Source organism: Fulvia fulva, chromosome 6 (assembly GCF_020509005.1).
Source record: "Fulvia fulva chromosome 6, complete sequence".
NCBI lineage: Eukaryota > Fungi > Ascomycota > Dothideomycetes > Mycosphaerellales > Mycosphaerellaceae > Fulvia > Fulvia fulva.
Window position 1 is genome coordinate 3,099,186 of NC_063017.1, and position 21,779 is coordinate 3,120,964.

A 21,779-nucleotide genomic window follows, 5' to 3' on the forward strand; every position below is an offset into this window, starting at 1 on the left:
CAGCTCGCTTGCCATTCGTAGTGTCGTGCCGGGTGATCAGGCTAATCGCCCCTACAGTGAGCAACGCCGAAGGACGCAGGTACATGAATAGCTGTGCCACTGCAGCCACATGGCCAGGTCTTGTGCAGCTTTGGACGGCGTCAAGTGCTACCGTTCGTCCGTTGCATGTGGTGAAGAAATGCAGGTCGATGTAGGGCTGGAAGAGAAACAGTGTGGCAACTGGCAGGGTCTCCGAGCAAGATGATCCGCTCCGAGACTCTCAAAATAGCAGTCTCTTGACACACCGTTGTAACTTGTGCATGGCCTCCACCGGTGCACCTGTCACGATTCGACATCGCGGCTCCACAAGATCAATGACCGACAGCACGTCGTGTCATCTCAATACCGCAGGATCTCAGGTGTGCCTGATGATAAGCATTCGGATGCCGTGGCCCTTGTGCTACTGGCTGGACGTCACCAAAAGCTGCGCCGATGTACGCAAGCGACGCGACACCGACATCGATATGCCAGGTTGGGACGTGACGAGCTGCTGTTCTTGTTACAAGCATCCTCTCTCCAAGCTGAACACGAGATCCAGAAAGGACCTTGGTCGGCTATCGAAAGTCGTCAGGACAGGTATTGGGTATTGCTCAGATTCCTTACGAGAAGATCATGGCGCGCGATCGGTCTGGGACATCTCAGCTGATGACCAACGAACTTGACGAGATCTGATCATTACGCCTTACCATTATCCTACAGGCCTGCAAGGTACAAAGTGTTGGCACGAACGTCTACTCGCTCTGTGAGCTCATTGTCAAACCCAGCAGTATGTAATTGAATACTGCAGATAGTCAGTAATTCATTCTTTCATGTTCGGCTGGAGTATGATGAAAGTGGATTCTCGACTCGTCGTTTTGGACGTCAGAGCTAGCATTGATCATTTGCAAGTGCTATGAACTCCAGGCAGCCGATCCCAAGCCGCCATCGCTTCCGTGAACCATTAAGAACAAGAGAGACGCTTAGTTCTCGTGAAGAGTGGCCTCGAAAGCCTTCTCCTTCTCGATAACCTTGTCGTCCGCCTTGACGTGACCAAGACCCTCCTTCGAGTATGCCTTGGCGTATGGGTTGAGACGGAGCAGAACCTGCTTGTTCTTGAGTGGGTTCTTCTTCTGGACAACAGTGCGCTTGCTGACGGCACCGCCCTTGACTGGTCGGAGCACAGACTGCACTTCGGAGCTGTTGATGAGCTTGGCAATGTCTGGCTGGGAGACCACGTTGCTTGGGAGGAGGAAGTCCTTCTTGAGCTCGGATGGAGTTGTGGTGCTGCCGTAGACAGTGTCGAGGGCAGAGAAAGCGGAGGAGGTCCAGATGACGAAGCGGCCGAGGTGACCACCTGGTGCGAGCTGGAGGAGGTTCAGTGCGTAGACGGAGCAGGTCTCGACACCGGCGATGTTGCGGAAAGCAGTGACAATGTCCTTGCCGTCCTTCTCTGGCTCGTAGATGACGAGAGGACCGCGGCGCTGCTGGTGGCGGCGGTTCCTGAGCTTGCCCTTTCCTGCGCGGAGCTTGCGGGAGTTCTTGACCTTCTGGACATCGGCATCGGCACCGACAGCCTTGAGGAGACCGACAGCGGCGGAGGTCTTCTTGATGGCACCACCGGCGAAAGCGGAGGAGGAAACGACGAGTGGGACCTCTGGGACGGTGGAGACGTGGTGGCCACGGGCGAGAAGGAGGGCGGCGCTCGAGGTGGCGGCGATGGCAGAGGCAGTCGCGAAACGCTTCTGGCCAAGGTTGATCTTCTGGTGCCACTTGCGCCAGACCTTGGTGGGTGCGAACATGCGACCAGAACGGCACATGTTACCGTATGCAGCCTGACCGGCACGGTGAGTACCACCACCGGACACACGTGGGATACGTGCGACGGCGCGACCTGAGTCTATTGTCAGCATTGATGTTCCTCGTCCTCTGTATGCATCCCAATGCCGCCACTCGCTGCATCTCGTAGGTGTAGTTCCACGTACCAGTACCCCAGGACTCAGCACTGGTCTGGTGGCCGGCCTTCTCGCTCACGGCGTATGGCTGGCGCTTATTCTTGGCCATGCCGGTGTGCACCTGCCTGCGGTGTTGTTAGCCCATCTGCCCATGTTCTCTCTCTTTCATCGCGCGGTGTGTTCGTACTGGACAATGTCCGATCGGATCGGGGCCTTGAAGACGGCGGGCAGGGTGAGGGTGTCCTTGGAGGCGGCGCCATCGGCACCGTGGACGGTGACAGTCGGTCTGGAGGCCATTGCGAGTGCTGTGCGGATTAGTAGTATCGACTGGCGTTGTCGCTGCAACGCTCGAAGTGTCCCAAACCTCGCCCAAATTCGAGATGCCCTAGCGCCTGGCAAAATGGAATCTTGGCGGCTGTGTGGATGCGGCCTGAGGCACGTCGGCAGGTCGGGGCTTGCAACTTCAAAATGCTCCTCGCTGTCACTCTTGCGATCTCGATCAACACAACGACAACGTCGACGTTCTGGAAATCTGGCTCAAGAGTTCCTAAGACTCACGTCATGCATGTTACATTGTAGCATCTGCATAGCTCATCTCTTGACTAGCCTGGCTCACTAAGATCCTGCCGATATCTCGCTTCTTCAGCATCCATCCACTACTCATCCAGAAAGTCGTCGACCAACATGGCCTTTACGCGCACTCCTGTGCCACTATCATACAGATCTTCATGTTACAGCGACCTCTGTTACGAAACGACACCTGCGCCCACGGGTCTCTAGCAGCCAATGTCAATCTCAAAATTGGCAACGCGACAACGGACCTTTTCTGATCTCACGAACCTTTGGTCCAAAGGTACATCCCGACCCTGGTCCGACTCTTGTCTTTTCCACAAAGGCTTGAGACATCAGGTATGTGGCTCGCTGCCCTCCAGGATTGGCAAGCTGAGCTCTTCTGCAGTCACCACATCGCAGATTGCAGATGACAGGATGCTATGCTACAGACTGATCCACCACCTGTCCTGGAAGTGCGCCAGAATGTGTACATATTCGTAGAGTACTGTCAGCGCGATCGGCCGATGCTCATGCACTTGATGCATAAACTCTTCGGAGACCAAAGCTGGAAACCTGTTGATTGATCAGCTTTTAGATGAAGTACACAGAGGCAGTGAGCAATTACCACGCCATCGCGCGAACGTCCTGCGGGTACCAATGCTTTACTATCTTTGCTTGTCTGAGCTGAGACAAGGCTTCCGTGCAAGCTTCGTCAAGTTCGGGATGTTTAGGGAAACCTGGGGCGTTTCTCGTTGACCGCAATGCCAGTTGACCAAGGCTGGACTCTACGGACGCATCCTTGGGAAAGAGTGCCGCAACCAGCTGCTTGTTCGCACCATTATGATGTCGTTCCCACATGGCCCTTGGCCCCCGGAATAGCACGAACAGATCGACAATTTCAGCGAGACTTGGTCTCGTCTTGGCCGAAAGAGCAGATGAGAAAGCCACAATCACCAGAATGGCAGAAAAGAGAAACACAACGTTCTGCTCCTGCTCGTCCTCGTCGTTGGCAGTCAACATCTCCCGGAATATCGGCAGAGCTATTTGCTGATGGTGAAGTCCACGAGTGCGAAATTTGGCAGAATCACCATGGGCGGCCGCTACACAAGCAAGGTCCATTGCTGCAAGAGCCAGCATGCCGTGTTGAAGTACAGCATGGTTCTCAGCGACAAGTGGTACTTCTGTCTGCCAGATCCTGGGCGACTCTGGAGCTGGAAACAGATGCAGCGATGTCACCGTTGAATACCTATGCATCAAGACCAGGTCCAAGCTGTCGAAGCGGTCCATCTCCGGCGCTTTGTCCGTGACACTAGAGCTCGTCTCTGAGGGATTCCCATTCTGCTTGACGTTGTCGCTTAGGTATTCACAAGCAGTATTACGACGCCGGCAATTGTTGCAGATTGGACGTTCTTCACCACACTAGTGGCTGATTAGCACAAAGGAACCAAATTGCCACATGCAACAACATGGCGTACCTTCACATGCCTGGCTTTGCACGCTATGCACCCTGTTCGTGTCTTGCCGTGAAATCGACGGCTCGGCATCGTGCATACGTATTGGAGAAACTCCTCCACTCAGCGTCAGACCGTATGCCTCACGATATACGAGAACCTGGGGTGGGCGCAGGCAGCGAGATTTGAGACGAACAAAGCGATTTCACCGTCTAGTATAAGCGCGCAGCAATTGGTCAAGTCAGTGCCTTCTCGGTTCACTGCCTCCGATCGGCTAGATGTTTGTCTTGGTCCTGGCCCGGATTGGTTAGCGTACGACATACGAAAAGACAATCTGCAGCCAAGATCCACCACAACCCACCATATGTTCTCGCATCTCTCGCATACGCATTCGCGGCATCACAAGATCCGAACGCTGTGAAGAAGTGGGCTACACAATCTAATGATGACCTACACGTGGCAAAAGGTAAACGTAGGGCTGAATCTCGACATTGTCCCTTCATCGATTTTATCTCACCTTGTCGGGCGTCCCGCGAACAAAGACACAGACTAGGATCTGGACCGCCACCTGACAATACATCCCAGCCATAAGATCTTAGTCATCACAGATAACCTTCTTACGCAGCAACTACACGAGCCAGGATTTGGACCATGGGCTCACGGGAGTTCTGCACCGAAGTAACACCACAATGCCCGGTCGAGCTCACGACTTATGGTTATCGCCCTACTCTCGCCGGTAACAGCATCATCCTCGCATTATTTGGGATCTGTACCATAGCTCAACTCGCTTTGGGCATAAAACATCGCCTCCCCGCTTTCGCCTCCGTGGTGTGTATAGCATGTGCGCTAGAGTGCGCAGGATATGGAGGAAGGCTGATGATGAACGACAACCCGTGGTCGAGTGGAGGGTTTAAGCTGCAGATTGTCGGACTCATCCTCGCACCTTCTTTTCTGGCTGCCGGCATATACTTGACTTTCAAGCATCTGGTTATAGTTTTGGGGCGGCAATACTCCAGGCTGATGCCAAGACTCTACCCTTGGATCTTCATTAGCTGCGACTTTGCGAGCATTGTTTTGCAGGCGATTGGTGGTGGCATTGCGGCTAGCGAGACGGAACAGCTCCTTGATGTCGGCAACGGCATCATAATAGCCGGTATCGCATTTCAGGTTGCGACTATGGGAGTCTGTATTCTTCTGGCTGTTGACTTCGCTATCAAGCTCTGGAAGTCTCGATCACGATCTACCGCCGATGGTGCTGCATTGGAAAACGTTAAGACTTACACGACAACGACTGCGTTTTACTATTACCTGGGATGCATGGCAGTGGCGTTCGTTACGATCTTCATTCGATGCATATACCGACTTCCTGAGATGGCTGGTGGCTGGGGCAATCCTTTGATGAGGAATGAGAAAGAGTTCTTGATCTTGGATGGAGCTATGGTTGCGATTGCAGCAGTCTTGATGACGATCGCGCATCCTGGTATCTTCTTCCCCGAGATGAGGGCGAAGAATGTTGCGAGGCAAGCAGAGCAAGCAGAGAAGGCGGCGGGTGGGAATGAGAGTCCTTGACCCAAGCAGGAGAGGCGACATCGACAGCATACATACGGCATACACAGTGTTCTTTTCTCTCAGCATGGCGACGGCAGCATAGCAACGGTAGCATGGAAACGGCAGATCTTAGAACAGGAGTCAGTGAATCTCACGATCAACAGAAACATCTCCAACCCGACGGATCCTTTGGCGAGCACTTTCTTTATTCACGAGCACGGTTAGGCGTATGTGAGCGGACGAATACTTGCAGAGTGGATCGTGAATCCTACCTGTCTCTGTTTATCACAGTCAAACAGCGCGCAGCGTTTTATCTCAAGCAAGGGATGCGCATTGGAACGTGTCAATACCAACATCTCATGCCCACAACCACTGAACAAAGGTTTGGACCACAAAACAAAGGACATCGAAGCACATCTACAATCCGAAACATTGCTTCCTCGACATAGCCAAGGTCCTGGCAACAGCTCAAACAATACGAACATCCCGTCCTACAATCACACCACCAAACAATCTCTCAGCCCACAGTCCCATATCATCCAGCCCAGCTTCCATCATGATCATTCCAATCCGCTGCTTCACCTGCGGCAAACCCATTGCCCACCTCTTCGAAACCTACGTCAACCTCATCTCCACCGAAGTCCCCGACCCCGAAGCCAGCGCCATAACGGGCGAACCCGAAACGAAGATGATGGATGATGGCGATGTGAGTCTCGCATAAATATAACTACCCCGTGTCATGTTCCGAGAGCATAGCTAACACCTCTCGATGTACTAGGCTATGGATATCATTGGCCTAACACGATATTGTTGTAGAAGAATGATGCTGACGCATGTCGACTTGGTCCAGAAGTTTCTAGGGTATAAGACAGCGGATGCGCATAAGATCATGGAGGATATAAAAAAAGAAATGAGCACACAAGGGACTAAGTACTGAGGCCTACGACGAGGAGTTAAATGGGATACCTTCATACCCACGCAGTAGGATTCTCGATGTTGTCAATGACCTGGAAGTCAACCACTGGCGAGGAGGCTTCCATGTCTACCGTCATGGACCGATCCCACTGTATCACTGTGTGCGAATTGCACATGACAACGTGTTCAGCTCGAAGAAGAAGAGACAGCACCACGTGTGGCTCAATCGTCTGTGCGCTGCCGAGAAGCAATCAATACCATCACGGGGCATTTCGTGGTAACAGAGTCGGAAGTGCTTGTCCTCCTACAAGTACTCCATGAGGTGAACGCTATGGGCCGCGACATCTTGTACTGGTGAAGCGGTATCTTCGCTTCTGCCGCAATGCATCGAGCATTGATAGGAGAAGTCATCGATTTTCCCTCTGTGACTGGGTGAGGGTTTTAGCGATTAACTCTGACGCTGTGATGAATTGTTGTCGACACTGATGATTTGTTGAGTTCAGAGTTGTAGAGAAGTTCAATTGATCGTCATTCGTCAAGAGCTTCGGCTTGGCACGGGATCCGCGGACCTGCCTCCTCTGCCTTCCACTCACCGACTTGCTGCTGTTCGCTGACCCGCGCCGTTTGCTCTTTCCTACATGCCCTATACACAATCGCCGCCGCCATCTTCACGTCGTTGGCAGTGAAGTCGAAATGGCCCGATCGAACGGCGCCCTAATGCATTCACACACCGCTTCGGCTCGATGGATGGACTTTTAGGACGGTGTGAGTGACAGCGCGAGAGAACGAAAGAGTTGTGGTATAAAAGGTGTCAGCAGATCTGAGGCTCAAATCGATGCAGAGTACTAGTAAGAGGTACGGTGAGGTGAGACAACGCGCAAGAGGAAGCACGGGCATGGAAGGAAGGACTGCTTTGTTCAACAAGAGGATGGGTGGCATTGGAGTGCGCTTGCGGAGCTTTTTCTTGACATGGGCGGACTCATTCGCGAGCATACGCATAAGGCTATGCTCATATGGTTCAAGGTTGGGTGCAAGATTTGCAGTGCTTGACGAACGCTGAGACTGCCTGCGCCCCATCCTCCCACCGCTAATTGACCACATGTCACTCCTCGGTCTTAAAAGCAAACTACCTGCGTGAGGCCGCTTCTGCACTACAGATCGGTCGGTGGTTAGTGGCAGGGCTTCTCGAAGTCCTGCACTTTTCTGACTTACGGCAGTCTGGCAAGATCCCTGCTTGATTATGAGCGCTTTCATGTCCTGTGTGTTCAAGACTTGTGATGCGTACAGATGAGCAGGCAAGGGTCTTTCCATCCTCATAGCATATTTGAGGGTCTGCTGCGTCGCATGTACCGTCTGCCCAGACGGCTGTGGTGAAGCCGAGTACGGCAACAACCATGGAGAGGTACTTCAATACGAACATTTTCTGGGTCGGTCGTGGCGAGAAGAAAGTTAGCAATTGAGGCTGGATGCTGGCGAGTGCTTGTCGACGGACTGGGTGTAAATGGTACAGGTGCCAGTTACAACAGTGGGCTACCACAGCACTCTATATAGGACAGAATGGCCGACCCGCTGGCCAAGGTGCGTTGCAATCATCCCCAATACTCAAGGAAACGACACAGCTCTACATGGATCATAGCCAGATCGGCAAGGAATGCAGAGCTGCTAGGCCCAGCTTTTGCAGATGTAAAAGATGGAAGCAAAGCGTGAGGTCCATCCATAGCATAGCAACATGAACTAAGCAAACCCTGAGTCAGAAGCGTTCGGACTTGGTCACAATTGGACGAAGCATGATTTACACAGTGTTAAGGTATCGTCTGCTTGATCGTCGAAGTTAGCAGAGACTGGGTTTGTGTATGCAAGGCCACATCCTGAAGGAAGCGGCGGAGGACTCGCCGCTTCGGGCAACGCAGGAACGATGCCTCGACTGGTATAGCAAAGGGAACCACGCCAGGATCGGCAGCACAAGAACAAGCCATGCACCTCAAAATACTGCCCGCAATTCGCTAAAATGTATGGTGACTTTACAGCAGCACGAGATGTTGGTTCTGCTTACACAGAGCAGTAAGCAGCGTGGGGCCAACACACTGACCGGCTGGAGCGTACGATCGCACTCACTGTTCGGCACGGATAACAGGCTTCCGTTACCGGACGCATCACTGCGTGTACGAAGAGCACCTCAAAGGCTCAAAGGAGATGGCAGCACTCGGACCAGTGTTGGTTGATGTAGCCTCCGACACGATGATGGTGTTGATGACGTCGGACTTGTCTCTACATGTACCCGACTTGGCCGATCTTTTACCCGGCCCCAGCCGAGAATCCAACATCACCTCCGCTTTCTCCTGCACGCTCCCTTGTCTCTTCCTTCGCTTCATCCTGCGCATGAAGCCCGCTTCACCATTGCCGAACCCTCATACACTCACACCTGGAGCGAGGATGAAGCCATGCAGGTCACCATCGACGTCCGACGGGACGATCTATGTACACTGGCAAAACCCGCTGACGTCGTAAAAGCAAGGAGACCTTTGGGACGTGCACTGTCTTGTCAACACTCATCGAAAGAAAGCCATGATCTCTACTCACATCAGTCTCGCAGATGCAATTTCCCTTCTGGCCAGGTGCTGTGTAGAAGCAGCTCTTGGTAGCCAGGTCGCAAGCCTGTGCTCGGTCAGCGCTTCCGACCATCGCAGTCGCGTCCTTTGAAGAAGAGACGAACGCCATCGTATTGAGTTGGGAGACCCTGAGGCACCGCCGCTGCCAAAGAGCAGAGCAGAGCGAGGGCTGCGAGGGCATTCATAATTTCGAAAGGCGCGGCCTGGCTGGGCGTCTAGATTGGTGTGTGAAAAAGATTATCAGGTAACGATGGGTTGCAGTGAACCTCATATGCTTCTCTGCTGACAGACGAGGCTGATGTCGGGCACTATATGTCCGCCTTTCTTCTTGGGTCGTTAACTGCCGCTCGGCTACACATGCCCGTGTACTTGTCCATGTGGCCTCTCGTAGGCAGCTTGACCGGTCCCTTCACAAGCTTTGCCTAGCACTAAATGATGCAGTGATTTAGCAAAATCATACGCTGTTCAAGCAACAATGATGGATGATCTACAGGGACCACGCGAGGAAGCTTTGACTATGCAGGAGAATGTTTTTGCTAGCGGACTATCCGGGGAAAAGCGGATGTTGGCCAAGACTCTAGCGAATGTTGCGAAGGACATAAGCGTTCTTTCGGTTCGTTGCAACTGTAGATCGACGTCTGCTGATCATGCTTACACTGCTTATGTGCACAAGATGCTTCGAAACTGTCTCCACAAGGCGACGTTGCATCGGGGCCGCGTACTTCAATTGGAAACCGAGCTGTACAGGGACCGCTGGACGGGGCTACAATCTCGATTTACACAAGACGGTACAAGGACGGGCGACTATGCACACACGACCGGGCAACTATGCACCACGGGCGGGCAACCATGCATACATGTATCATGGATGTTATTAGTCGCTGCGATATATGGAAAACACAGTCATCGCGATTCACACAGCCACGCCCTGCGCAGCACCTCATCGCGAATAAGCCATGGAGTCGACACGCCCGCAAAGCCTACTTATCGATCACATGAACGAAGTGGTGGCGAGATTACTTCAGAGTCCACCTGAAGCGCTGGAAGCTCTGCACAAGAACATGAGTGTTCTGAAGCACCAACTCCGTGTCTTCGCGATCACTTTGGAAGCTACCACACCGCAGATGGCTCCGGAGACTGCAGCTGAATTGCCGCCGTCAGCTCCAGTCCGTCATAACACCAGCATAGCCACAGAGGAAGCCGAGATCCATAGTTTGCTGTGCAATGCAGCACAGCAATTTTCGAAGGTACGGTGCCAATTTCGAGAACTGCGGGACATGTCTTTGCCTGGTTATCTCAGGATGCTCGCTTGGCGCATCTACATCCATTGACGTCTTCGCGTCATCCATGCTTGCGAGCTGGCCCGCTGATTCTTGAAGATCGTCTTCTGCTTCTGAGCTCTTGCATGTCTCTGGCCACCGACTTCCAGAGCTATGAACTCAGCATCGACAATACGTCGAAGCAGTCGGTCTTAACGCAATGCATCTTGCAAGGGCGCATGCCGGCGGTGCAGACGCTCAGCAAACATGGCCAGGGCTTCTTCAATGCAGTCGGAGCAAGGCGTAGTGACCACATCAGACTGGACACGGCATTAAGGTTGGGCATGAAGCTGCACGTCTTCGAAGCAATAGGCCAGCAGCGGGGTCTAGACTCTATCTTACCTCTCATCCTCGGTTTCGAGCTGCACAAGCTTTTGCGTCTGCCATACAAGACGTTCCTCACTATCAGCCGGGCTCTGGAGTCCGGAAGATGCTACGACGAGATGCTGATGGTCGTTGACGAAGAGCTTGCAACGTGGTGGGTCCAATATCGTGTACAATACCAGCAGCGCTATGCAGATCTTGCGTTCATTCGTAAGCATACCTTGCATCAATCTATGAAGTAATTTTCACTGACCAAGCACAGACAGCGGGCGCCGAGAGCCTGCTTCGGCGATGAGACCATCTGATAGGCCCAGTCAAGTCTTGCATACCCCATGGGCTGGTCTGATTGCAGCAGCAAATGCGACATCTATTCCTCGCATCGAGCGGATCAGCATTGACCCGGAAATGCACTTTCCGTCGACACCATTCGATGAGGGCTATTTGTCGCAGTACAGTGAGACTGAGTATTGTGACAGTAGTGATCATCGCATTGCGGTTCCGTCCGTAAGCTCGAGGACAGCATCATGTGTCGAGCTCTTCGCAGATCCAAGTGTCTATTCACTGCCAGCTTCGCAGACGCTGCCTATGGCCTGGCGTCTCGATCATGGTATTGGCAGTCACTACATGCCATAGCTAGGCCTGTATTCATATGCCGAAGGACGCATCACGGGAAACCAATTGATCGCGACCATCGAAGCAGGTCTGACAGCGGACGCTGTTCGGTAATGTTCTGTCTGTCTAGAACGTGAGAAGTTCAGAATTCCAACAGTCACAGGGCATCATCGAGACCGATCTCAACTGTGAGCTGAACAACATGTCCTCTGCTCTCAGTATGCCCCACGGGCGACGATGGAAGATCCCCGCTATCTGTGCCGTAGTACAATAGCAGACAGGCGACGAACAGTGCGGAAATAGTAGCTTTTGCTTCTGCAAAAGCTAAGCAATACGCAAAATCCTCAGTAGCAGGAGAAATGAATCGCCCCCGAATGAAATCTCACGATCGACAAATGAGCTCCGAAGCCATGTGTAGCCAAGACGGAGAAGCTATAAGCCTTGCTAGTAGGCATATGCTTCGAAAGGATCCGAGCTAGCACTACATGCCTTGACGCCACCAACAGGCCTTGGGCACGCCGCCTGTAGCTTCTCACGCAGGCAACAAGCCTATCAACAGTTGAAGCGCACAAGTGGAGGTCTTGAGCTTCTGATAGTGTGTAGTAGCATGGTAGATGATTGACAAAGACCTTTTGCGGTATGCAATGCTAGACGTCATCGGATCATCGCGAGGAAACGAAAATCCCCCTGAAGTGCAGGACAACATCACCGCCGCACTTGAGCCTCGCCACGACTACCATACAATCCGATAAAGACGACATGTCCACTACCTACTTTGTCCGCTCTAACTTCATCCTCACTCCCCATTAACTTCTCAATACCCCATCATGGCTCGCGCAATCCAGAAAACCGTCTTCGCCACAATGGCATTCGCAAGTTATGCCCTTGGCGTCACCACAACGTTACAAGGCGGCCGCAGAGGCGGCGCAGCGTGTCAGAGCCCAGACATCTACCTGACCTGCGGCGACGTCAGAGCGAATCAATGCTGCTACATCCCCGGGCGAGGCTTCGGCCAAGCCTTGTTCGATGGGCTGCCGACGGAGGATCCAGTAGCATACGGAGCAGTGTACTCGACCGCTGACGTGGACCCAAACACCGGGATAGATGCTAAGAAAAGTCTTTGAGATCATTGCTAACAAGGGCGTAGGCCTAGGGTCGGAGTGGTTCAGAATCACCACCAAACGAGAGGAACAAGAGGTCGCTCCGCCCGTGCATCCCGATACTTTGCACATTGGTAACCGTACCTTCCGCATGTTCGATGCGTCGGTGCCGGCGGATATTACGGAGGCCATGGCGAGATTCTTCGAAGAGGCTGATGAGACCACGGATCCAGAGCATGTTCCGAGGGCTTTCTTGCCCCATGAACGATTATGATGAGCCACCGTGGGGATCTGGTCCCAAAGGCTGCCCACTTCAGTCGCGTTGGGATCGCATGGCAGGTGTTTCCCAGCATTGCGATGGTTCTGCCGACATGAGGCATACGGAGGTGGCGCTGCGAGGGAAGGCGAGTCCGCCCTGCAGAGACTGTCTCGTCTGAAGTCGATCGTGCAATCAGGCCAGTATGGCAATATACAATAGATCTGTAAACTTGACACCCTCTGAGAGACTTAGCTTGTATTCAAATGAACCCAAGTACACTTCTCTGTCCACAAATGTAACGAGCTTGAGGACGACAACGTAATCTTCAAGTGACATTTCGCATCACTAGCATGACGCCAAGCTAAAAGAGTTGACTGCGTACCAGCATGAAGGGTCTGAACTGCCGCCACCAGCCTTGTTCACATCGTTAGAGCGTCATTTCCACCCTCACGCCAAACCACTCCATTTGTACATCCCCCAAACGATTCCGCATACGCCACGTACACCATAACTCCATGCTTTACCCACAATTCGGACTGGATATCGTTTAGTTTTGAAGTGTCCTTGAGCCATAACCCCAATTTAGTGAAAGCCTTATCGTAATGAATGATCTCTACTGGCGTGAGCTCGCCTGAGAAGCGTTGGAAGCACGTCTCTCCACCTCGGTGCTACGGCGAGAGAGGTTGACAAGGACCTCGCTGGCTTCCTTGTCGTCGAGAGTGTAGCCTGGGCCGCTGGAGTTGGGGTAAGTGTGGAGAGCACCACCGAAGAGGGAGGAGATGGTGGCGGTGCGCTGGCCGAACTTGTTGAACTCCTCGATCATCTGGGAGCAGGAGTACTTTGGTGGACCCATGGTGACCTTGGGCTTGGGAGCCATAGTGGCACGGCTTGCCATATCGCGGCAAGCTTGGGCACGTTCAGGATCGGCTTGACACATGTCGCAGCTACCAGGAAGAGACTTTGGCCCCGCAGGTGCAACGACTGGGTCGACGGCCTTGGTGGCAGCCTGCTTGCAAGCGCAGTTCTGGTCGTCGGTGCAGAAGCCGCAATTGTCATCGTCGTTGCGCTCGGTCATGGTGAAGTCCATCTGGTTGCTATCGTTGCTGACGGTGTTGCGGAGATAGTTGTTGGAACGGCCGTAAGTGGTGAAGTCGATCTCGTTGCTGCTTTCCTCGGGCGGCGTTGGGACATCTCTCTGTGCGTAAGATGCGAAGGACTGCGTTGGCATAGGCACCGATGGTCTGAAGGAGACGTTGCGCTCGCTGGCAAGCTTGGCGCTTTGTAGCTGCTTCTCCAGGGCGTCGGCGCGCTGTTTCTCGGCCGCGGCTCTCTGCTCGGCACTCTCAGCGCGCTGTAGAAGGGCCTTCGTCTCTTGCTGGAAGATATGGGTCTCGCGGGCATGGTCGTCCCTCAGCTTCTGGACATCACGTCTGAAATTGTTGACTTCCGCCTCGTACTGCAGCTTCTTGTTTCCGAGCTCCTCGAGAGCATCTTGCAGCTTCTGCTGTCTCTTGTCGCGGAAGCTCCGCTGGGCCATCCTGTTCTGCATGCGGCGTCTATCGGCCGCGTCCTCTGCTGCTATCGGCTTTCGGCCTGGCTTGGGACGTTGCGGGATGGAAACACTCTTGGTCATGGGGCCCGTCGCCTGGACCATGGTGGGCTGGTCGCCGGTCGCACTGGCCACGCTGTTATACCGCTGGAGTGGGACCCGGCTTCCGCGTGGCGATACCGACCCATCACTACCGGGACTGTGCACCTGGCTGGCGGAATGCGGCGTGAACTGCGGCGGCGGCTGTTGCTGCTGTTGCTGCTGTTGCTGCTGTTGCTGCTGCTGAGCGAAGTGGTTGCCGTCGGGCGCGGTCTGGTCGAATGGGCTGATCGGGTGCTGACCGTTCATAGGATTGTAGCCAAACTGCGACTGCGGTATCTGAGCATCTGGACGCTTGAGGTCAGCATTGTGCACTGCTGCTGTCGCTGTCGCTGTCGACATTGTGCTAATATGAGGTGGGAAGAGGATGTATCTGATTCGCGAGTAAGATGATCTGATTAGATTGTGCGCCCGCAGAAGAGCTGAGGCCGGCATCGGCGGCTGTCCGGCAGTCGGGGTTTTTCGGATCAGGCCACTGTGTCACATGAGGGGGTGGAGTTCGTCTTGATCGACGGCACATTCGTGAGGTATCGCGTGGCCTGGAGAGTGTTGCTGGCCAGGCGAAGAGTGTTCTGTCATGTTGACATTAACATTGAGCAGCAGGCAGCACGACCATCGGTACACTCGGCCAAGATCCCAGGCACGGCGGCAGGTGTAAGTGGTCAGAGCAGCATATCTCATCGACGACCGGAGTAGGTCAGAGAACGGTCGTGAAGTCGTGTCCGTAACTCAGTTATTATGATCTCGTGCACAGCGGCCGTGGAAAGTTGCAGTCTGTCCAGTTGTGGCGACTTGACCTTTGGAGTAAACCAGACAGCATGTTGCAAGCACAACGCTGAGCCAAGAGCTGATGAGGGCAGCAAGAGCCTCCGCGTATGTTGCGACATGCTGTTATAGCTGGCAGTGTGCTAGGCCACGGTAGTCTATTGACACTTTGCCATGAAGCAGGTCCAGCACCATCCTGTAAGGCCAGGCTCCGCGGAACATGTTTATTTCCCCGGCAGGTTCGAGCGTGCAAGAGCCGTTGTCGATGAAGATCCAGGGCCCGGTAGGTAACATCAGAGATGCCGTGCTAGGTCGTGCCTGGATAGCAAGGGTATGTCGTGGCATTGGTTGATGTAGGAAGTACGACAGGTGCTTCGGACTGGTGAACACGAAGCACTTTCCGCATGGCCAGGTCACACCGCTGAGAGATGTCCGGCCCGGGTATGAGTAGATAAGCTTCCCTCGTGCCAAGCTCACATGGGACGTGGCACAACTCCACATCACTGTCATCTTACTCGCGAAGGGGAGGGTAGTCAAGGGAAAGATGAACTTACAGTCGAACGAATTGTTGAAGCCGGCGAGCTGCTGCTGCTGGTACAGGGCCTCGGGATTTTGGAAGTCCCTGAACAGAGAAGGATGTGGCATGAGCTGTTGCTGAGCGAAGCCTGCATCGTATGAGAAGCTTTGCTGCTGATGCTGTGGGATGTCTTGTCCGTAGAAAGGAGGTGGCTCATGGTTGATTGGCTGTTGGACATCGATGTGGCTGTTGGTATATTGCGAGGGGTACACGTTCGCTGTGCCGCTGACCACAGTGTCAGCCCTGTCTCGATTCGCCATGTCAGCCTGCTCCTCAGAGCCAGGCTGGCCGGCGAAGGTGAAGCCATCCAGGTCGACAGCGTCCGACATGTCGTAGACTTTCGCTGACCTGCACAGCTTGTCAGCCATAAGAATCTTCTTGAGTAAGACAATCAGCAGTACTTGCTTACAGTCGGATAGTCGTGGATGCAGGAGTAGTGCTTGCCTAGTAGTAGTGACGCGGTGATGTTGCTGAAGAGGTCGTTGGAGACGTGGTAATTAGACAGGCCAGCGAAGCGAGCGAGAGAAATATATCGGAAAGGAAGCTACTCAGGGAGGGGAGGCACGAGGGAGATTCTGGGGGATTTATTACGCGAGACAGCGCCCTCCCGCCGCGACGCTTCGCTCTTGCTCTACAATATGGACGATTCTCCACAGTGGTGCCTGTCTGTGTGCGCCCAAAACTTGTTGCTGCCAACTCCAATCAGTCCATCAACAAAGAGTGCAGTAGCTATCCACTGCAACCATACAGTCGGAACGGCACGCTGAGGATGGTACGGGTCATGTCGTGGGTCGTCAAGACATTCCTTTATTCGTGGAGCTGAGGACCGGATATCAGAGAATACCAGAATGTCCGCTTATTCAAGTGGACCTCCAGCGAGAGGTCCCGTCCGGGGACGCAACGGAATGAGATACATTGGTCAGAATAGCAAGCTCCGGGAACTCTCCAGATGGTCGGACACCTGGTTAAGAGGCGTGCTGAGAATTTGAGCAAGGCTTGCCGATCATGCGACATTTGCGCATCGCAGATAGGCAAAGCAATGCCAAGCAAAATCCGATTCCCTTTAGTTGGACCATAATTACGTGTTCCAGGAGCCAGGTCTGTCTGCGGGGCCACAGTCGCGTCTGTGTGAACGTTGCAGAGATTGTCGGAGAGTGCAGAGTATAGAATCGAACATACTCGTCGGGGCCGCCAGGGCTCCGTAGGACATCAGTGCACCGTTCCAGCTACGCTAATCTTGGGTCCTTCAGGTCGATATCTACGGCCGCATCTATGCCTTCACCGTACATCCAGTACTGTAGTCCGAGATAACAATCACATGCAGCCTGGAACATGCCGCACAATTTGAACGCCCAAGGAACCTCGCCCTCAGAGAGGAAAAAGTATGCCATCTTGAAGACATCGCCGACCAGCCAGTTGACCAGAACGCTCAGTCGAAAGCCTTTGCTAGAGCGGCTTCGATGGTTCTCCAGGATTTGTGGGATCGGTAAGATGGCTTCTACGCTCAACGCGACATAGCCCTGAAGGCCGATGTAGAACTCGCTTGTGCCCACAAGAAGCTGGAGCGCAGCGAGTGTGACGGTGTAGTATGCCAAGAACTGCCAGTACGGCTTCCGGCTTCGCCACTGCCAAAAGTTAAACGGCCGTGTGACATAGCTGTCGCCATCAGTCGCCCCAGCAAAAGGCTTGTTGAGACTATGTTGCGCTCCAAAGGGAGGCCGATTGACCAAAGCTACTTGCAGCAGTACCACTTGCACGAATACCATGATGCTCGCCTGTATCAGAAGGGGAGCGTCGTAGCGGGCGCCGAACCAGTAGAAGACTCTGTAATGGTGATGAGTAAGAAGGTCTACCGACGCAATTCAGCACTTACTTCAAGACCGATGCGACAAGCATGATCAAGGGGATGTCGAGCGAGAAACCCGCCGACGATCGTTTGCTGTGCATGCTCCATACTTGGTCGCCGTACGAGGTTACTGGTGAGGTGACGATGAAGATGGGTGCGATGTGATTGATGACCCATGATATCAAAGACATGATGCTGGAATAGACGTCAGTAGAGATCGCGTGCATGCCACTGTATGGAGAGATTTTGCTCTTCCAGGTTATCGGGAACAGTAAAGCTTGTCGTCTTGGACACGAGACTTGCCAAGCCAAATCTTTCGTCTCCATCTGCAATGTTTGCCATGTCTTCGCTATGCGGCAAAGACTTCTTGGATACCAGCGAGGCAGGTGAGAAATGTAGTCTGACTTACGCTGCTGTCGGTCTTTCGGGGAGCAATGCTCGAGGCGGAAGGACGCGGAAGGAATGCAGGTAGAGCGAAGAAGCCGGTCTCACGCACTCATCTTGTGATGATGCTGTTGCCGCCGATTGGACGTGTTTATAGTGGCGTAGGAATAGTACTTTCGATGGAGTTGATGACGATATGGCAGGGCCACAAAGGGGAGCACTTTTCTTGAAGTGCAGGCGCGATCTCTGCGGATCGGCAAAGTGGCTTGAGCGCCTCAACTCAATCTGACATCCCTGCTCCGCACGCGTCGTGAGGAACGCCCACGGAGGAGACGCCACGCGCCAAACGGCCAAAGATATGCACTTGGTCAACTTCGCAAGCCGCGATGAAGTGTTTCCATCTCCACCGACAGCCGCCCCCGCGTGCCATTGCTCACGATCCGCCATAACGCTGCGTCGATAGCATGAGATTTCTTGTCCGAGGACCGACAGCAAGAGGATATCGATCAAGTACGAGAAGAGGTGTCTGCCATTGCATAGCGCTACAGATGATCATCTACATGCCTCATGTTCAGGTTGGGCCAAGAGACTCGTAGATCGCGATAGAAACAGCGTGGCATGGTCTGCGAAACGAACAGTGCATGGTCATATATGGAGTGCAATGGCTGTGATCGATGGAGATCGATGGAGATCGGACACGCGCATACGGCCTATACGAATTCTCCTTGGCCTTTACACCTCGTGAGTGGAGGCTCTGTTCCTGGCTTGGTACACATGCCGACAGCGCCTGCAATCCAGCTCACACCATTGTAGCTGCCAGTGCCATGATCGTCTGCATACCAGGTCGCGATCTGAGTTGTAGCACCTAAGCAGCCCTGCAGAATCCGACCTGACCTACGCGTTGTGAGTGGCTTAGTTATCATAACGCCGCAGTTGCCATCTCGCACAGTGCCCTTGTTCTGAGCGGACTGGGACGATATCCAGGCACGGCCGAAGTCGACGCCAACAGAAGGTCCGAGTTTGCCTTTCAACCACGTGCCAAGGTCGAGACTGGACCAGCATTAGTGCCTTGTACGACCAGGAGCCCAGTATAGGATCCACTTACCCGCCCGAGATTGTCACCGAGTTCGCAACACTCCAGCCTGACATCACGAAAATATCCATGGCACCGGTTGCGCAGACAACATTGGACATTTGAATGTCCCAATCAACGAACCTTTCCGTTTTGTCAAGAGTCATCTGCTTGGTGTTCTCGCAGCTGGCATCGTCGCGCTTCTGGGCATTGCCTGTATCTTGTTAGAACGAATCTGTGGGCATGCCGTCTCAACATACCTTTGGGCGACTCAACGCCTGTGAAGTTCAGGAAATCAGGGTCAAGCTCAGGAGGGGTGAGGGAGAAACCCTCGAAGGTGAGTTTCTCGACCCAGGTCGTGTAGTTGATGAGCATATCTGGATGTCGCATCAGCACAATCTCCGGTGCCTTGTGAGGGAAGACCAACGGTTGCCGTCCTCCAACAGTACAACGACATCGTCCTCAGCTGGTGTTACATCGAAAGTCTGCGCTTGTGCTGGTGCAGGCGCGGCGACAATGGTCTTGGCGAGGCAGAGGCCAAACAAGAGTGAGGCGATCATGGCTGCTGTCCTGGTCAGATGGAGTTATGATTACTGGTTATGGAGCAGCTTGACACCATGGCGTTATATAACTGCTCAAGCGATTTCGGTGTCCTCGCTGCTGTTGGAAGCGCATTGGCCTGGTCACAAGCCTCGAGCTTATGGCCGGCCAGACGCTTTCTCATTGACAACTGAGACACATGGTCAATAGGGTCTTCGATCAGCTGTCTCACAAGGACCTGAGACAAATGGGCGCGAGGTCATGGTCATGGCGGTATAGTAGTCACCCACCGTGAACTTCCTCGACACATGCAGCAAAGTGGACCATTTGTGCTATATGCTAACTACTTCCAAGACGCTGGATAATCAAACCTGGGGTTTTGGCGAGCACGACAATGATCTGGCATCGCATCGGGGAAGTGTAGCTCTGAGCTGCTAGTCAGGAGACGCACGGCTTTACTACCACGGCCACTTGCAGCGGCAGACAAGCAGCCCGTCCACATAGTGTTGTCGAGCCACGAATCCACCACGGCTATATCCACTGGCCATATTGACGGCCAAGGTGGATATAGGCTCATCCATTGCGGCCGAACAGGTAGAATCGCCAAGAGATTTCAAATTCTAGGGTAGCTCCGTAAGAGACTATTAAATATTAATTAAAGCTAGGTAATTAGTTATATATCTACTATAGCTATCTACCGGTCGTAGACGGTAATATTAATAGCTATAACGTGCTTCACTACCGAGCGGGCTATACTACCGAGCGGGCTACTTTTACTAAGAACTATACTACTTCTACTTTAATTACGACAGTATCTTAATACGACGGCATCCTATAGAATCGTTACTAGGAGGACAATTCCTCTTTAGATTCTTCGCTATCTAGCGAGTCTACTTAATAGGTGCGTACGTTATACCCCGACTCGCTATATCGCTTATAGCGTCGTAGCCTTAGTACTAGCCGAACACTATCTAGCGACTCTCTACTTACTTCCTACCTCCTAGTATCCTCTAGAGGTATTAATTACGACGCCTTATCGAAGGTTAGAGACCCTCTAGACTAAATATACTTACGCTTTCGTGCTTTCCGCTATATAGGGGCCTCGTTAGACTTACGTAGCTTACTAATCTCGCGTCGTATAAGAGCTATCTAATACGCTATCTCTCTACTCCCTCTCTATTACCCTATTAAACGACCTTCCTCTTTCTACTACGCCTTTCTGAACCCGTAACGACGCTCTAAGACGTAATAACACCTATTATAAACCCTATCTCGTCGAAGTTATAGGTGTCTTAGTTAAGGATGCTATACTTCTCCTTTATATTACGTATAAGTAAGAATCACTTCTCGATAACGTCTAGATCTTCTATTAGGGCTCGCTAACGATCGTATCTACGTATTATACAAACCTTTAGCTCACGATACCGTATAATAAACCTGTCTATCTAATTAAGACTAGCGGGCTTAAGACTCTTCTCTTATAGTAATAAATCGGCTATTGCTTATATACTAGCCTTTAATAGCGGGAAACCTCTAAGATCTAGCTCGAGTATATACTTAAGTATCACCCTCTCTTCTAGCTCTATAAGCTTCTTCGAATTGGGCTCGTAGTTACCCTAAGGAGGTCGTCTATTCAATCGATACCCTAGTATAGTTCGAGACGCGTCGTATACCTTTATAGTAAGTCGATTCGTAATTGTCGCGTCGCGTTTCGTAGCCTAGATAGCTAAGGTCAGTTCAGTCTCGTTTAAAGACAATATACGCTATAATAGTGGTCGTATAGCTATATCTATAGAAGTGGTATAGTTCTTAATAAAAGTGGCCCGCTCGGTAGTATAGCCCGCTCGGTAGTATAGCCCACTCGGTAGTAAAGCACGTTATACATTATATATAGTTATATAAATACTAGTCTAGATATAGTATCTTAATATATCGACTCTATTACTACTAAAACTTAAATAGTATCCTCTTAAGCTCTAGATACTACTCCTTATACTCCTTATTATAGTAAAATTAATAGAAGATAAAGATATTATAAAGAGAATTATAATAGTAGCCTTAGTATAAGGCTATCTATATATAATATTAGGGTCCTTTAGACTATACCGGACGTAGAGGAGTCGTACGTAATAGATACTACGACTTGTTACGATCTAAGCGTATATATAGGTATTAGCCTATTATTAAAACTTAAGGCTACGTATACTAAGAATTAGGTAACTAATTAGTTACCTATAGTCTCTTAAAGATAGATAGATTTGTTATTCCCCTATTCTAGGACCCTATTC

The 21,779-nt window shown here is 52.4% G+C and overlaps 11 protein-coding genes across 11 annotated transcripts; 4 read left to right on the forward strand and 7 right to left on the reverse strand.

Moving 5' to 3' along the window:
- Window positions 1–998: 998 nt before the first annotated feature.
- On the reverse strand, window positions 999–2,267 carry CLAFUR5_07198 (60S ribosomal protein L4-B; the record flags this gene model as incomplete). Its single annotated transcript, XM_047906346.1, has 3 exons — window positions 999–1,909; window positions 2,001–2,095; window positions 2,158–2,267. 3 exons carry the CDS (start codon window positions 2,265–2,267, stop codon window positions 999–1,001), a joined length of 1,116 nt encoding a protein of 371 aa, XP_047763352.1.
- Window positions 2,268–2,965: 698 nt separating this feature from the next.
- CLAFUR5_07199 (Zn(2)-C6 fungal-type transcription factor afumD) lies at window positions 2,966–4,066 on the reverse strand (the record flags this gene model as incomplete). The annotated part of the gene is made up of 3 exons (XM_047906347.1): window positions 2,966–3,095; window positions 3,148–3,941; window positions 3,998–4,066. 3 exons carry the CDS (start codon window positions 4,064–4,066, stop codon window positions 2,966–2,968), a joined length of 993 nt encoding a protein of 330 aa, XP_047763351.1.
- Window positions 4,067–4,624: 558 nt separating this feature from the next.
- CLAFUR5_07200 (Efflux pump himE) lies at window positions 4,625–5,542 on the forward strand (the record flags this gene model as incomplete). Its single annotated transcript, XM_047906348.1, has 1 exon — window positions 4,625–5,542. The coding sequence occupies one exon, from the start codon at window positions 4,625–4,627 to the stop codon at window positions 5,540–5,542; it is 918 nt and encodes a 305-aa protein (XP_047763580.1).
- A 535-nt stretch (window positions 5,543–6,077) lies between these two features.
- Window positions 6,078–6,458, forward strand: CLAFUR5_07201 (DNA-directed RNA polymerase subunit N; the record flags this gene model as incomplete). Its single annotated transcript, XM_047906349.1, has 2 exons — window positions 6,078–6,227; window positions 6,300–6,458. The coding sequence occupies 2 exons, from the start codon at window positions 6,078–6,080 to the stop codon at window positions 6,456–6,458; spliced, it is 309 nt and encodes a 102-aa protein (XP_047763579.1).
- Window positions 6,459–7,562: 1,104 nt separating this feature from the next.
- On the reverse strand, window positions 7,563–7,856 carry CLAFUR5_20056 (uncharacterized protein; the record flags this gene model as incomplete). The annotated part of the gene is made up of 1 exon (XM_059462906.1): window positions 7,563–7,856. One exon carries the CDS (start codon window positions 7,854–7,856, stop codon window positions 7,563–7,565), a length of 294 nt encoding a protein of 97 aa, XP_059319035.1.
- A 1,054-nt stretch (window positions 7,857–8,910) lies between these two features.
- CLAFUR5_20057 (uncharacterized protein) lies at window positions 8,911–9,230 on the reverse strand (the record flags this gene model as incomplete). The annotated part of the gene is made up of 3 exons (XM_059462907.1): window positions 8,911–8,970; window positions 9,017–9,091; window positions 9,150–9,230. The coding sequence occupies 3 exons, from the start codon at window positions 9,228–9,230 to the stop codon at window positions 8,911–8,913; spliced, it is 216 nt and encodes a 71-aa protein (XP_059319036.1).
- Window positions 9,231–10,450: 1,220 nt separating this feature from the next.
- Window positions 10,451–11,321, forward strand: CLAFUR5_07202 (uncharacterized protein; the record flags this gene model as incomplete). The annotated part of the gene is made up of 2 exons (XM_047906350.1): window positions 10,451–10,898; window positions 10,951–11,321. The coding sequence occupies 2 exons, from the start codon at window positions 10,451–10,453 to the stop codon at window positions 11,319–11,321; spliced, it is 819 nt and encodes a 272-aa protein (XP_047763582.1).
- An 806-nt stretch (window positions 11,322–12,127) lies between these two features.
- On the forward strand, window positions 12,128–12,674 carry CLAFUR5_20230 (uncharacterized protein; the record flags this gene model as incomplete). The annotated part of the gene is made up of 2 exons (XM_059463066.1): window positions 12,128–12,416; window positions 12,448–12,674. The coding sequence occupies 2 exons, from the start codon at window positions 12,128–12,130 to the stop codon at window positions 12,672–12,674; spliced, it is 516 nt and encodes a 171-aa protein (XP_059319037.1).
- A 598-nt stretch (window positions 12,675–13,272) lies between these two features.
- Window positions 13,273–15,978, reverse strand: CLAFUR5_07203 (uncharacterized protein; the record flags this gene model as incomplete). Its single annotated transcript, XM_047906351.1, has 2 exons — window positions 13,273–14,594; window positions 15,627–15,978. The coding sequence occupies 2 exons, from the start codon at window positions 15,976–15,978 to the stop codon at window positions 13,273–13,275; spliced, it is 1,674 nt and encodes a 557-aa protein (XP_047763581.1).
- Window positions 15,979–16,875: 897 nt separating this feature from the next.
- Window positions 16,876–17,821, reverse strand: CLAFUR5_07204 (Solute carrier family 66 member 2; the record flags this gene model as incomplete). The annotated part of the gene is made up of 2 exons (XM_047906352.1): window positions 16,876–17,473; window positions 17,523–17,821. 2 exons carry the CDS (start codon window positions 17,819–17,821, stop codon window positions 16,876–16,878), a joined length of 897 nt encoding a protein of 298 aa, XP_047763584.1.
- Window positions 17,822–18,589: 768 nt separating this feature from the next.
- On the reverse strand, window positions 18,590–19,511 carry CLAFUR5_07205 (uncharacterized protein; the record flags this gene model as incomplete). The annotated part of the gene is made up of 4 exons (XM_047906353.1): window positions 18,590–18,929; window positions 18,985–19,165; window positions 19,212–19,328; window positions 19,379–19,511. The coding sequence occupies 4 exons, from the start codon at window positions 19,509–19,511 to the stop codon at window positions 18,590–18,592; spliced, it is 771 nt and encodes a 256-aa protein (XP_047763583.1).
- Between the last annotated feature and the right edge of the window lie 2,268 nt (window positions 19,512–21,779).